The following is a 15,746-nucleotide window of genomic DNA, read 5'->3' on the forward strand; positions in this document are numbered from 1 at the left end:
TCAGTACCACATCATATGCCAGTCTAGATTGCACACTTGAGGTTTGTAATGAAATTTTAACCCATAACCTTCTGGCTAACCAAACCAACTTAACATCGGTGGAATTTATCCCAAATTTGCAGATTGCTGGATCAGGTGAGAAAGGTTGTGTGAAACTCGCCTTTGCTCAACGATTAAATGGCACGTCGTGCAATTTCAAAGGGCTGGTGAGGATCACACAGCCAACTGCAGGGTCGGGGCTGAAACCAGATTCTGAGATCAGGGCAACATTTCAAAAGGGCACCCTGATCTCAAAGTTAAATTCAAGTCCCCCATCCACCACCATACTGCTACGGTGTTCCCAAGTGCAATTAGGGTTGATAATTAATGCTGACCTTGCCAGTGAAGTCCACATCCCATGATTGAATATAATTCTAGTTCCTTTCATTTGAAAGGAACTTTTTGGAGTTTCATTTGATTACTTTGCCATATACAACTGCAATTAAATAATTCTTAGATTTTAAAGGGTGTTCAGACCATGCTGAAAAGCTCAGAAGACATTGGATCAAAATTTGAACTAGTGCTTGCTGCTGGTGCAGCAGATGGCAAGAGATTTAATAACATTGAATCATTGAAAGCATGTACTTAGCAGGGTTGTCAACCAATTTAGTGTCACTGGCATAACAAAACTTCAATCTACACAAATTGTCGCTCAGTGTGATGTTCTGACTAATTAACAATCCATCATTACCTGTTGCAAAAAACACAAAAAGGGAATTCAATCAGGCTGAAGACCAGGGTAGAAATACAAACAATCTTGAAAGTTAGGTGCATCTGTCAATGGGAAACAAAGTTTGTTTTAAAAATTAGGTTTACATAATTATAGACAATTAAAAATGTTTAAAATTCATACAAGAACAGTGGTACCCATGATTTATTTTGTGCAGGATAATATATTGCCTGGTGACTGTGACGTGACTGTAGACGGAGTCTGGATGACACGTAGTTTATGACCTTGGGCCTTGGCAAACAATCCAATATTTTGTTTGAAAAAAAGTATACAATGGAACTTGTCTTTTAAAGATCAAATATTCCAGTGAGAAAAAGTGGACTTTCAAAGCACATGGATGAAGCATGAAGCAAGGGACCTACCAGCCCAAATTCGACTGTGGGAAGAGTCTCTTGTTACAGCGTTTAATGAACAGATTTCACGGTATGTAATATTGAAAATAATACACAGAAGATGCCCAAGTCAAACATTTAATTGGCAGAAAATATTAGGTTGGCTAGTCAAGCAAACCAAGAGTGAAATTGTTATTCAAACAAAAGTGGTATTGGGTTTTATTTCTCTGCTTACTGCAAGGAAACTACAATCCCTGTATATATTATCCATTAAATCAAAGGGATAAAATGACTTCTGGGCTTTTTTTTGGGAATGCTGAGACACATTTTCCTTTCATTGGGCCACTGTAGAATGGATTTAAAATTCATACTGCTCCAAACCAAGACAGATCACTAGCATGACAACTGCTTCAACTTACTTCATGCAAGTGTTTATGGAATAAATTGACAAATGCTGTAACAGATGTTGGCAAAGCTGATGCATGAAAATGGAGCTGGGTCAACTCCCTATTCACCAAGGAAGCAGTAACTGGAATATGATTGGAGGAGGCAACCAGCTATCCTAGATATTCCAGGACTGTTCTCGAATTTTTATGTCCATGTAATGTCCCAGGTCTAAGTTTCCCCAAACACCGTTTTACCCAGATTTCTCTTGTGTCTGCATCTTTGGTCTCTGCACTTGTGCACTGCACTGCTACGCATGCCCAGACCCAAACCCACACAACCACAAGGGAACAGAGGAAACACTGGCTGGCTTTCTCCTCGGAGTTATTCAGCCTTGGTTAATGGGTTCTGCGGGTGTCCGAGGGTGAGGATCCAGCCGACAGCAGCGGTGTTCAGTCCAAGTTGGGGAAGGGAGTGGTTCTGAAGTGTGGTCAGCTGGTGAAGGCACTCTCTGCCCTGTTCCTGCTGTCCAGTCAGCCCCTCCCCAAGCACGATTCCATGATCGCACAGTCCAGTCATCAAATTCCCCCCCACCCCATCCTATGGTGAAGGAAAAGTGTCTCTTATTTACCACCCCTGCCCACCACAGTTGGTGACCCTGTCTGGGAGAAGCAAAAAGAGAGAAAATCAAATAGATTTTTCCTTCCTGCATTTTCTTCAATTCATACAGTCCCATTCTTGCCCACAATTGCCTAAATGATATATCACTGTATGTCAGACAGTTAAATATTAAACTGAGAAACTCTGCAACAGCCTCAATCTGCAGGATTTATCAAATTAACACCAATAAACAGAAATATTTACCTCTTTATAACTCTGTGTCACCAGAATTGTAATTCCTTTGGCCATGGTATATGCAACCCAGAGACCGGAGATTATAAAGCTAATCAGATGTAGCAGCTCTCTTTTCCTTTTTAGGTTAGAATTGTTAAGGTCATCAATCTGTTTAAGGGCAATCGACTCCATCGTCAGGTAAATAACTATAAGAATGCAGGTTTTCATTGTGCAAAATGCTGCAAGGTCAAAAGTTGACCTCCAGAAACACCACTCAAGAACATCATTTTCCAAGTAGTGAGATCGGCCACCTATAAAACATACAATTTCAACATATAAAGAGAACAAAATAATAATGTATAGAGAAAATGAACTGAAACCAATGCCACAAAAACACAAATAGCTAAACCAACCCACCGTAAGCATGTAAATCACAGCTGTAACTTTTACATCACTCTGCTCAGGTTTTAATGATCCAGAAGTTTTACTCATGTACTGTTAGCATTCGCGAACATTGCCCGAAATTAACCACAGCTGTTTTTACCCTTCCTTTTTAAATCTACACCTAATGAAAAGTTTTCTCCAATTCTGTTCAAAGTATCATACAAAGAGGAAATTACAAAATCTGTTATATTTTGGGAAAGACATCTGTTGTGCAAGACTTTTCTCTATTAAATCGGGTCACATTTTCTTGTTGAGCTAACTGAACTTTTCCCACATTCAAAACTTTTTACCTAAATCTAAGTTTGCGAAAATACAAAACGAAGGGTGGGAGAGAGGTTTAGACGGGGATTTGAGGAAAAAACGTTTTTACCCAGCGAGTGGCGACGGTATGGAATGCACTGCCTGAGAGGGTGATAGAGGTGGGATGCCTCACATCCTTTAAAAAGCACCTGGATGAGTACTTGGCACGCCATAACATTGAAGGCTATGGATCAAGTGCTGGTAAGAGGGATTAGGTAGGTACGTCAGGGCCTTTCATGCATAGGTACAGATTCAATGGACCAAAAGGCCTCTTCAGAAGTCATGTGACTTCTCAGAATTTCCTCCCATGCCACAATTTTCTCCCTTTTTATCATCTTGCGCTTTGTTAGGGTTCCATTAGTGGCACTGTCCTTAGCAATGTAGGTCAACATTGCATGCGAGTGTAATCATTGAGCATCAGTAGGATACTTGTCTGTAACTTATCATAGGCAATCTGAATCCAATTCTCATTTGACATCTGGACATAAGGAATAATAGATGCCAATTGGCAGAGGCTTTTTTTGTTTGCTTCTCTCCCTTGCCAGGGCACTAAAGCGAAACACAGTCATTGTCAATTCAGTTGACAAAAGTTAACGTAGTACAGATTGCATGTTTATCTTGGAACTCGCTTAACTGTAGAGAGCAAAAATTGTACTCACATAACTGCCGCACACTTTCATTGAAAACTCATTTAGAAATGTTCAAATGGTAGATTCTGGGAATGGGTAAATTCAACTTCAATTTATATAGGACGTTAATGTAATGAAATAGCACAAGATTCCTCAAAACAAAGTTTGGCTTAGAGCCACATAAGGAGATAGTAGGTCAGATGACCAAAAGCTTGGGCATTAAAGGGAGGCATTGAGGAATATCTTAAAGGATGAATTTGAAGCAGAGTGACAGAGAATTTTAGGGAGGGTACCACAGACTTTAGGGTTGAGGTAAGTGAAAAATCTATTGGAGCAATTAAAATTGGGGATGCATAAGAGACCAGAAATAGAAAAGTGCAGATATCGCAGAGGGCTGTGGGGGTTAGAAGAGGTTATAGAGATAGGGAGGGGAAAGGCCATGGCGAGGTTTGAAATCAAAGATGAGAATTTTAAAATCAAGATCATGCTTGATTGTGAGTCAATGTAGGTCAGCAAGTATAATGGTAATGGGAGAATGGGACTCGCTTCAAGTTAGGACATAGGCACAGAGGTTTGGACAATCTCAAGTTTACATAGTGCAGAATGTAGCAAACCAGCAGCTGGGCATTGGAATAGGAGTGCCTAGAGGTAACAAAGGCATGAATGAGGATTTCAGCAGCAAATCAAGTGAGTCAGGGACGAAATCAGGCTATGTTATCGAGATGGAAAATTGACTGTCTTATTTACGGCATGAACATCAGGTCAAAGTTCATCTCGGGATCAAATATGAGCAAAATAACCAGAGTTAACTACCAGCTCCAAAATCTGTTATGCAGCTTGAGCCAGAATAAGATATTATGTCCAACCCGATTTAATCTGGGATAACTAATAACTGTCAAATATTGCTTTACCAATCCCATAAGCTTGAAAATAATCCAACTCATAACAGTTGGTGAAGCTATCAATTTTAATTGCTCAATAGCCATGCATTGCCTCATCAGAACAAGGGATATTACATAACTCTCGGGAATTTGCAGTCAATTTGAAAATTTACTGTAGTATGCCAACACCAATCTTGATCAAACATTTATTTAGAGAAGGGTAGATTTCTTATAAATTTACTCAACGATTAAAAAGCAGAACAAATGGGAATTTTGTAGTTTGCCTAACTTGGGGCTCAGTTCCTTGGCGTGATTTGATAGCACCCAGTTAAAATATGCATCAAAAGTCATAAAAATATATTGAGTATTATGAGCTAATGTATATTGTCTCTTATGGAATATAATAAAACTGATATTGAAATTCATTACTTTATACTTATAGTTACCTAAAATCCAGAGTATGACTGTAGAAATTCCATCCACAAACAGAATAACATTAACAAGAGGGATGAATCTAACTGCTGGCAACCGATAATAATAAATACTGTCTTGTGCCATTCTTCTCCCAGTCTCTTTTATTCTTCTAGATATTCAGATCAGCCTAGAAGGTAATAAAAGTTTCAACATTGAGAAACATTTTATTCAAACTAATACACAATGTAGACACAAAAACATATTTTCAGATGTATACATAAATTGTACATACACTCTGCAGTTCAGGGACATTAGCCCTCATCTGTTCTGAAGTTCAGCAGTTCTGATGGTGAATGCAGCAAGATCGGACAATAAATGCAATGCAGGTGTATCTTGGTACAAGATGACAACAAAAGACTATGAGGGGCCAGTTTAGCTCAGTGGGCTAGACAGCTGGTTTGTGTTGCAGAACAAGGCCAGCAGTGCGGGTTCAATTCCCACACGGGCTGAGGTTATTCATGAAGGCCCACCTTCTCAATCTTGCCCCTCGCCTGAGGTGTGGTGAGCCAAGGCAGGTTAAATCACCACCAGTTATCTCTTCCCCTCAAAGAGGAAATCAGCCTATGATCATCTGGGATGGTGGCAACTTTACCTTTCCTAGGACAATTGCCAGTTTACCTCAGTGGGCTAGACAGCTGGTTTGTGCTGCAGAACAAGGCCAGCAGTGCGGGTTCAATTCCTGTACTACAATAATGTCAATTTAGAAATAATCCACATATAAAGCACTGCTTTATGGACAATGGAACCAATTAGCAAACTGAAGGACTGGGAAAGGCAAAGTTTACTCCAAACCTCATGCTAACTCAAAGCACATTTCTCCTGCAGAGAAACAGTTTGGAAAGAAACCTAGTCCTACAGATAGCACATGCACCAATTCAGAAGCGTCTATGTGGGTACAATTTCAATATCAGAATCTGAACATGATCCTAAATCTTGGAGATTTTTATATACACGAAGAATTATATTGGATTTTCTATAAGAGCGTGCACTTAGTGTGGATTGGGCCAGAACTCACCACTTTTTGGAGCAGAACACAGGTCAAAGATGAGATTGAAAACACGTGTTTGCACGAACAAACATTTTTTTAAAAATAAACCAGAGGTCCAAAGGGTTAAATTTGCAGACACCAATGATTTATTACATATTGCTATGGGACCCGAAAGAAAAAAAAAGGAGGAACTTGCAATTATAACTTGCCTTTCACAGCCTCAGCACATTCCCAAGAATTTTACAGCCAAATGAGTACTTTCTGAAAGAATGTAGGAAGTGCAACAGCCAATTAGAACACAATATGGTCCAATAAAGAGTGATGTGATAATGACCTGGCAATCTGTTTAGTGAGGTTAGTTGAGGGATAAACACTGGCTGGGACAGCAGGGAGAAGTCCCTTGCTATTCCTTGAAAAAGTTATATATCATTAAGACACTGAAAGAAAGCCAGGTACATGGCAGCTCACTGTAGAACAATCCAGTTAGTCCCACTCCACCACTGCAGGTTTATTTCCCTCAGGTGCCAATCCAATTTCCTTTTGAAATCACTTCATCTCTGCTTTCATCACAGTGACGAAGTTCAATGTCATCACCACACACTGCATTAAAAAAAAACTTTCCTCAAATCCCCTGCATCTCTTATCAAAAAAATAAAATCTGTCACTGCATTATCAGCTAATGGGAATGGTTATTTTTGTCTATCTTATTAAATCTGTCATAATCTTGCATCCCTCTATCAAATGAGCGGCAGGGTAGCACGGTGGTTAACACTGTTGCTTCACAGCGCCAGGATCCCAGGTTCAATTCCCGGCTTGGGTCACTGTCTGTGCGGAGTCTGCATGTTCTCCCAGTATCTGCATGGGTTTTCTTCCAGGTGCTCTGGTTTCCTCCCGAAAGACGTGCTATTAGGTAATTTGGAAATTCTGAATTCTCCTTCAGTATACCCGAACAGGTGCCGGAGTGTGGCGACGAGGACATTTTCACAGTAACTTCATTGCACTGTTAACGTGAGCCTATTTGTGACAATAATAAAGATTGTTAAATCTCGCCTCAACCTCCTTTACGCCAAGGAGAATGGCTGCAGCTTCTGCATCCTAACTAAATTAATAGCTTTAACTAAGTTCCCTCACTAAGTTCCCTCACCCTTGCAACCACTGCATCCACCATCACCGTAGCCACCTCCTTCAACACTGGGGTGTAGCTCATCAAGTCCAGAAGATTTATCAACCTTCAATCTAATAAATTTTTCGATTATTAACACTTTTTAAAAAAATACTAATTGGGAGATTTTCTGTATCTTCATCCGAAGTCAGGCACAAATTGTTTAGTTTCTCTGCCATTTCCCTATTCTCCGATATAAAATCTCCTGTCTCCGCTTGTAATAGACCCAAATTTGTCCTTGCTAATCTTTTCCTTTTCACATACCTAAAGAAACTTTTTAAAATGTTTTTTTTTAAAAAAGTTTTTTTTATAGATTTTCATTTGTATTTATAACAAAACAAAAAAGGTAAGAACACACATTAAACATATAGATACACAAGACATATTCACAGTAAACACCAAATGGTCTACAACAACCATATTATTAACTATATACATGTTGCCCCATGGTATTGAAACATACCTGGGGTGTGTTTGAGGCCATAAGGACGTAACCAGCCACACCGAGGCACAGGATGGAGAAACTGACCTTCACAACAGAAGTTGGCAGCACGAGTGGGATTTCTCCCCCCCCCCCCCCCCCCCCCCCGCAGTACCCTTTGGCTCCTCTGTACTTGCTTTTCTTGCCCTCTGGTTGTTTCCCCCCTGCCCCTTTCCAACCACCCCACTTCTTCCACCTCTCCTTCTTTTCCCCTGTCCACTTCGGTGTTCCCTCCACCCCGACCCCCTGTTCTCTCCCCGCCCCCCCCCCACCCCCCCCCCCATCCCCTCCCTGGTCCTCGAAGAGGCTGGTGAATTGCTTCCATGTATTGTGGATGGCGTCTTCCAATCCTCTGAAGGCAAATTTTATTTTCTACAATTTGAGGAATTCCGCCAAGTTGGACAGTCAGTCTGTAGCCTTGAGTGCTTGCGTGGCACTGCTGATCGCCAGTCAAACAGGAGTCACTGGTGGGCGATTAGGGAGACAAAGGCTAAGGCGTCTGCTCCTCGCGCCATGAAGAGCTCTGGTTGTTCCGACACCCTGAAGACCGCCACCAGCAGGCATGGCTCCACTCTCACTCTCACAACCCTGGACATGGCTTCAAAGAAATATGTGGTCCAGTACCCGACATGTTTGGGCAGGTACAGAACAGGTGGGTGTGGTTGGCCGGGCCTCCCTGGCAACGTCCACATTTGCCTTCCAACTCCGGGAAGAACCCGCTCATGCATGTTCTGGTCAAGTGAGCTCTGTGCATTACTGTTTGCTACGTTAGGCTCACCCCTGCGGAAGAGGTGGAGTTCACCCCTTGCAGTGCTTCGATCCCTTGTCCTCCCCCTATCTCCATGCCCAACTCGTCCTCCCACATTTCCCGTGTCTCATCCAGCAGGGCCCTTACCTCCTCTGGCAGTCGTCTGTACGTGTCGGCGCAGTTACCGACCCCTAATTCCCCCCATGCTAGCAGTCTGTCTAGTAGGGCGTGTCCGTTATCTGGGGGAACGTTGCCATCTCCTTGCGGAGGAAGCTCCTCAGTTGTAGGTAACAAAAATCTGTTTTTATTCCCTAGGGTCACTACTTTGCGTCTACATAGTCGCCTACTGTCAGTACTCCTTCGTCCCGTATCCACATTTTGAAGGAGGTGTTTATCGTCGCTGGAGTGAATTTACAGTTTTGCAGATGGGGGCCATAGTGGACGAGATTAAAGTGGTGCAGGAGCTGGGTCCAAGTCTTTAGAGTGGCCACCACCACAGAGTTTCCTGAATACTTGGCTGGGGGGAGTGGAAGTGGGGCCATGATCAATGCTCGCAGGGATGACCCCATACAGGAGGACTCCTCCATTCACACCCCTTCCACCTCTGGTTCTTTCACCCACCCTCTCACCCTTTCTGCATTCGCAACCCAGTGGTAGAATAGGAGGTTTGGCAGTTCCAGGCCCCCCATATTCCTGTTTCTTTGCCTTTACGGATCCTGGGATTTTTTTCGCTGCCCACACAAATGCGATAATTAGTTTATCTACCTTGCTGAAGAAGGGCTTGGAGATGAAGATCGGGAGGGCCTGAATAGGAAGAGGAATCTTGGCAGCATGTTCATTTTTATTGTCTGCATTAATCCCGCCAGGAAGAATGGAGCGAGTCAAACCTCCGCAGGTCTCTCTTTACCTCTTCCATTGGGCTCACCAGGTTCGATTGTGGATCCATGGCCAGTCGTGGGCTATCTGGATTCCCAGGTATCGGAATTTGGTTTCGGTCAGTTTGAACGGCAGCTGTCCCAGCTCTGATCCTCCCTCATGAGAGTTCACGGGGAAGAGTTTGCTCTTGCTTAGGTTAAGTTTGTAACCTGAGAAGGCTCTGTACTCATTTAGAAGTTTCATTATTCCTTCCATGCTGGTTAAGGGGTTTGAGACAGAGAGGGTTAGGTCATCTGTATATAGCGAGACTCTGATCTCTGTTTCCCCTTTGAGTGTCTTTCCACTCCTTCGACGACATTAGAGCAATAGTCAATGGCTCGACTGCCAGGGAAATAGCAGCAGGGAGAGTGGGCATTATTGTCTCATGCCTCTGTGCAGCTGAAAGTATTCAGAGCTGGTAGTATTTGTCCATAAGCTCCCCATGGGCGCGTTGTACAGTAGTTTCGCCCACGAAGTGGACCCTAGCCCAAACCGTTCCAGGACGATGAGGTACCTCCATTCAGCTCCGTCGAAGGCCTTCTCTGCATTGAGGGAGATGATCACTTCTGGAGTCAGAATCACGTTCAGCAGGCGTCTGACGTTCGCCATTAGCTGTATGCCCTTGACAAATCCAGTCTGATCTTCCGTGCTACATCTGGCAGGCAACTCTCCAGTCGCCTTGCTAAGGTCTTCGCCAGGACTTCAGTGTCAATGTTCACGAGTGAGGTGGATCTGTGTGACCCGCACTCTGTCGGGACTTTGTCTTTTTTAGGGATCAGTGATATCAAGGCCTGTGCCAGCGAGGGCAGTAGGGTCCCTCTCGATAGTGAAATCACTGAACATTTCCTGCACATGCAGAACCAGTGCTGCCTGAATTTTTTACAGAAGTCCACCGGGAATCTGTCAGGACCCGGTGCCTTCCTAGACTGCATGGAGTTGATACTTCCCATTACTTCCTGCAGTCCCAGTGGTGCTTCCAGTCCTGGCTTCTTTTCCTCTCCCACAACTGGTGAGACCAGCCCCTCGATAAACCGTATCATCTTCGATTCCCTCTCAGGGGGCTCGGAAATGTACAGCTCCCGGTAAAAGGTTGCAAAGGCCTCGTTGATTTTATCTGTCGCTGTGACTAGCCTGCCATTCCTGTCCCTCATCTGCACTATCTCCCTTTAGCTGCTTGCTTTCTCAGCTGGTGAGCCAGGAGGCGGCTGGCTTTGTCTCCATGCTCATTAAAAAGGTCCCCCCTGTCTGGCGGAGCTAGCTCACTGCTTTCCCAGTGGAGAGCAGCTCAAATTCCATTTGTACATTTTTTCCTCTCCGGCAGCAGCTCCACGGTCAGGCCCGTAGAGTACCGTCAATCAAATTCCAATATAGAGTCAATCAGCCGTTGCCTAACCGTCCTCCCCTGCCTGTCCTTGAGATATCTGTGCACTATTATTTCTCCTCTTAAACTGCCATCAGTACATCCCAGAATGTGGCGGATGAGACCCCCCATTTTGGTTGCAGGTCATAATCTGCTCCATAAAAAGGTGTTCAATGGCTTTGCCATTCCCAATTTTTACCCTAATCTGGGGCAGGACTTGCCCATCGTTGAGTCCTGTGCACAGTTGAAGTTTCCCCCTATAATGAGCTGGTGGAGTCGAGACTGGAGATCTCCGCCATTATTTTTTAAAAATGTAGTCAGAGTTAGGGGCGTATATATTAACAAGCACCACCGGTGTCTCTTCCAAGGCACTGCTAACCATCACGTAATGTCCCCCTGGGCCTGTCACCGTGTTTGTTGCTGTAAAGGCTGTCCTCTTGCTAAGCGGTATAACTGCCCCCTTCATCCTCATGTCGAAGCACGCCTTATATGTCTGCCCTATCCAGCTTTTTCTTACCCTCAGTCGATCTTTCTCCCTCAGGTGTGTCTCTTGAACCCACAGGCTTTTTAGATGGGTGAAAACTCTGGATCTTTTCACCAGCCTGTTAAGTCCCCTTGCGAATCAGGTCACTCTTCTGATGGGGGGTTTCTGTCCCCCCCAAACCCACACCCTCCTATTGTGGGATCAGCCATACTTACCTTGCGGAAGCCAGGGCTTCCCTGTGTTCCTGGGTCATCCAAGATAGCCACCAGTGTTTTCCTCTTTCCAGCCGTCTCCATGGGTGACCTGTTGTAACCAGCATTCTACCGAACCCCCCCTCGAGCCGCTCTTCCCTTGTCATCACCTTTTTTGTTTCCCTGCACCCCTATTGGCTTTCCCCGCCTTTATTTTCACCCCCAATGCCCCTCGCCCTCTGCTCCCCCCGGATGGCTATTTGTCCCCCCACCCTTCTGCCAGGCGCTCCCTTTCGGGAGATACGGCGTGGCCCGCTTCCCCCTCCTTTTATTCCCGTACACTAGCCTGGTGTGGTGGCTCCACTCTAGGAGCAGCTTTTTGTACTCAGTCCATTTGGGTTCTCCCCCATGCCCCCCATCTCGTTTCTGATTATCTTTGCCCTCCATCCACCCTCAGATTATGCAGGTTTTAAGAAAACAAAAAGAAAGTCAATGCTAAAAGATAGTGATTGTCCCTTATTGTTGCCTTCTGAGTCCATTCTTTCGAATGAACTCGATCGCTTGCTTCGGCATGTTAAAGTAACGTTCTTTGCTGTTGAACGTGACCCATAGTCTCGCTGGATACAACATGCCAAATTCGGTCGGTTAGTTGTTAGTTGGGGGCGAGGTTGGGGAGATTTTGTTGCGTTATTGTCTCGGGTGAAAAGGGCACAGTACGAAGTTGCCAAGAGAGAGCCACCTTTTGTGCGACCCCTCAGCTATGACCACCACCGGAAGTCTTGCTTTCCTTAATGGTACTTAATAATAATAATCTTTACTTTGTCACAAGTAGGCTTACATTAACACTACAATAAAGTGAAAAGCCCTTAGTTGTCACACACTGGCACCTGTTCGGGTACACAGAGGGGAATTCAGAATGGCCAATCCACCTACCAAACACGTCTTTCAGGACTTGTGGGAGGAAACAGGAGCGCTCGGAGGAAACCCACGCAGACACGGGGAGAACATACAGACTCCGCACAGACAGTGATCCAAGCCAGGAATCGAACCTGGGACACTGGCGCCATGAAGCAACAGTGTTACCCACTTTGTGCTACAGTGCAGCCCCAGAGCTTGGACACACATTCTCTTCCCTTTCTTGCTCCACGTTTGCTGGATTCTAAATTGCTCTCAATCCTTGGGTTTACCATTTTCTCTGGCACCCTAAGAAGCAACTTCCTTTGATCTAATGCAATCTCTAACTAATTTTGTTAGCCACGGTTGATTCACTTTTCCTGTTGGGTTTCTATGTCCACAAAAAAAGACATTCCTCCAAGGCAATGGATTACTTCTTCAAATACCAACCAATGCCTGCCTCTCATCACATTTTTATTAATATTTTCAACAATTTTGGAATACAAAACAGACAAAAACACAGAATAACAATTAAACAGTAAGTGTCCCCTCCCCTATCCCCATCTTCCCTTACAACTGTAGAACTTTGTTACTAAATCCCCCACCCGCCCTACCCCCGCCCCCTAAAACAGCTAAGTGACCAGCTCTTTAAAATACAATATAAATGGCCGCCATCTACAGTAAAACCCTTCCACTGACCCTTTCACGGTAAACTTAACATTCGCGAGGTGGAAAAATTCCATCACATCACGAAGCCCCGCTGAGGCACTTGGCAGTGTAGTCGACTTCCAGCCCATGAGGATCTGCCTCCTGACCACCAGTGAAGCAAAGGCCAGAACGTCAGCCCTCGCCCGGAGTTCCAGCACCACCGAAACCACAAAGATCACCAACGGGCATAGTCTCAAAAAAAGGACCTCCAGAAGTCCGCCAGCTTTTAGCACCTCCAAAACATGTGCACACGATATGCCGGCCCCCAAAACAGGTGCGTCGAGTTCACTCGCCTCAGCGTGTCACTCCAAACCTCCTCTTCCAGGATTGGTTCCAGCTCCTCCATCCACTTTGCCTTCACACCTTCAATAGAGCCCGTCTCCTCCCCCATCATCTGCTGGTATATACACGACTTGCTGGCCATCGCCGAACCAGAGCAGGATAAGATCCTCTCACTGGAAAGGCTGAAAAGTACTTTTTGACCCAGCTGCGCACCTGGAGTTACCTGAACCCATCAGCATCTGTGAGCCCATATCTTTCTTTCAGCTCCCTTAAGCTAGTGAACCGACCTTCTGAAAATAAGGCTCCCATTTTCTCCAAACCTTTATCCTTCCATTCCCTAAATTTCACATCCAACCTTGTTGGTTCAAATAATTGATTCACACAGATGGGGCGGGGTGGGGGGGTCCAGCCTAAAGGCAGTCCCCAAGTTAAAGTGATGGCTTGCCTCCAAATTTTTAAGGTAGCCACAACTATGTTAGACAAATGTTTCTTTGGTACTACTGGTTACGGAGCTGATACCAGTGCCGCTAGTGTGTTTTCCCATTCCACACAGCCAACTTGCCCATCGAACCTTCATAGTTTCCTCTATTCCGATTTAGGACCTTAATCTCAGAATGAACTCTATCACTTTCAAACTTCATGCAAAATTTTTTATATTATGGCCACTATTTCCTCAAGTCTCCTTTGCAGCAAACATATGAATTAGTGCTTTCTCATTACGTAATACTGAATCTAAAACAGCCCGATTTCTAGATGGTTTTTCAAATAATAAAAATAATCATCTTTATTAGTGTCACAAGTAGGCTCACATTAACACTGCAATGAAGTGACTGTGAAAATCCCCTAGTCGCCACATTCCAGCGCCTGTTCGGGTACACGGAGGGAGATTTCAGAATGTCCAATTCACCTAACAAGCACGTCTTTTGGGACTTGTGGGAGGAAACAGGGGCACCAAATGTACTGTTCCAGAAACCCATCTCGTGAGAAGTCCAGAAATTCATCGTCAACAGCTTTAGTGCTAGTGTCCACAGAGGAATCCACAGGAGAGGCTTAAAGAAACTCCTCATTTATAGTATGAGTAACTATTTACACACTGTGTACAGGGCCCAGTCAGGACTTCTCTGCTCAGCTCCCACTCAGGCCTAGCTTTTATACATAGTGTGCATAGCTCCGCTGATGAGGCCTCTGCCCCTCAGTGGGGAAGCTCATACTCAACGAGACTCACAGGGAGACTAATTGGTCTGGTCCCGTAGGTCTCGTGCGGGCTTTTACACAATCTATATATAAATTAAAGTCACCCATTATTACTGCATTTCCCATATTACATCATCAGCAGGTGCCAAATTAAGGTGCAATACAACTTATTGAATTCATAATTTAGTTTGCTGGTAATACCAAGCTAGTGAGAAGGTAAACTGGGAGAAGTGGGCAACAAGATGGCAGATGGATTAAATGTAGGGAAATGTGAAGTCATTCACTTTGGTCATGAGGATAAAGAAGCAGAATTTTTTTTTTTTTATTAAGGTGTTTCAAGAGGTGTATCCTGGCATTACTTAGGTTTGAGCAAATAATAATAATAATAATAATCTTTATTGTCACAAGTAGGCTTACATTGCAATGAAGTTACTGTGAAAAGCGCCTAGTCGCCACATTCTGGCACCTGTTCGGGTACACAGAGGGAGAATTCAGAATGTCCGATTCACCTAACAGCACATCTTTCGGGACCTGTGGGAGGAAACCGGAGCACCCGGAGGAAACCCACGCAGACTCCACACAGACAGAGATCCAATCCGGGCATTGAACCTGGGACCCTGGCGCTGTGAAGCCATGGTGCTAACCACTATGCCACCAATTGCTTGTAGAAGTTTTAAAAGTTTTTGCTGTGAAAACAAAAACACTGGAATGGATGCAGTAAGGAATGCAACCTTTTGGTCAGACTAGGAAGCAAATTAACTATCAGAGTCAAGCCATGATAAGCACATGACCAAAGTAGTAAGTTATCAGGATATGGCAATGTTTGTGATTCACTAACCCGTGGACATCGTTTGTGTTAAAGGACAGGTCATTCTGTGACTATTTTGCAAACACATCTGTAATTGTAAATGTACCAAAAGTCAGGAAACAGAGACAGCTTTAAATGATCTATATTTGTATTGTTAAATATTATAAATAAATGGGTTTAATTTAGTATTTTGTGTAAGGAACTCGAGTGAGATTCATGTCAAACTAAAGTGTTTGCCTGTATGGGAGTTTTGGTTTCAGTTCAACTGTGTTTCTATTGTATTGTAGAGATTTTATGACGTGTAAAATAAATAATAATGTCACAAGTAGGTTTACATTAACACTGCAATGAAGTTACTGTGAAAATTCCCTAGTCGCCACACTCCAGCGCCTGTTCGGGTACACCGAGGGAGAATTCAGAATATCCAATTCACCAAACAAGCATGTCTTTCAGGACTTATGGGAGGATACCGGAGGAAACTGTA

The 15,746-nt window shown here is 44.0% G+C and overlaps 1 protein-coding gene across 2 annotated transcripts in view; it reads right to left on the bottom strand.

Annotated features, from left to right (window-relative positions):
• The window catches only part of LOC140403708 (uncharacterized), a 364,979-nt gene that overhangs the window by 328,615 nt on the left and 20,618 nt on the right, over window positions 1–15,746 (bottom strand). For both annotated transcript variants that reach the window (XM_072491906.1, XM_072491971.1), the window contains exons 2-4: window positions 5,020–5,174; window positions 2,350–2,630; window positions 731–813 (exon numbers count right to left, since the gene is read on the bottom strand). In XM_072491906.1, the coding sequence (XP_072348007.1) occupies window positions 731–813; window positions 2,350–2,630; window positions 5,020–5,131 (476 nt within the window). In that variant the 5' untranslated portion in view covers window positions 5,132–5,174. The remainder of the gene's footprint in view (window positions 1–730; window positions 814–2,349; window positions 2,631–5,019; window positions 5,175–15,746) is intronic.

Source organism: Scyliorhinus torazame, chromosome 1, assembly GCF_047496885.1.
Source record: "Scyliorhinus torazame isolate Kashiwa2021f chromosome 1, sScyTor2.1, whole genome shotgun sequence".
Classification (NCBI taxonomy): Eukaryota; Metazoa; Chordata; class Chondrichthyes; order Carcharhiniformes; family Scyliorhinidae; genus Scyliorhinus; species Scyliorhinus torazame.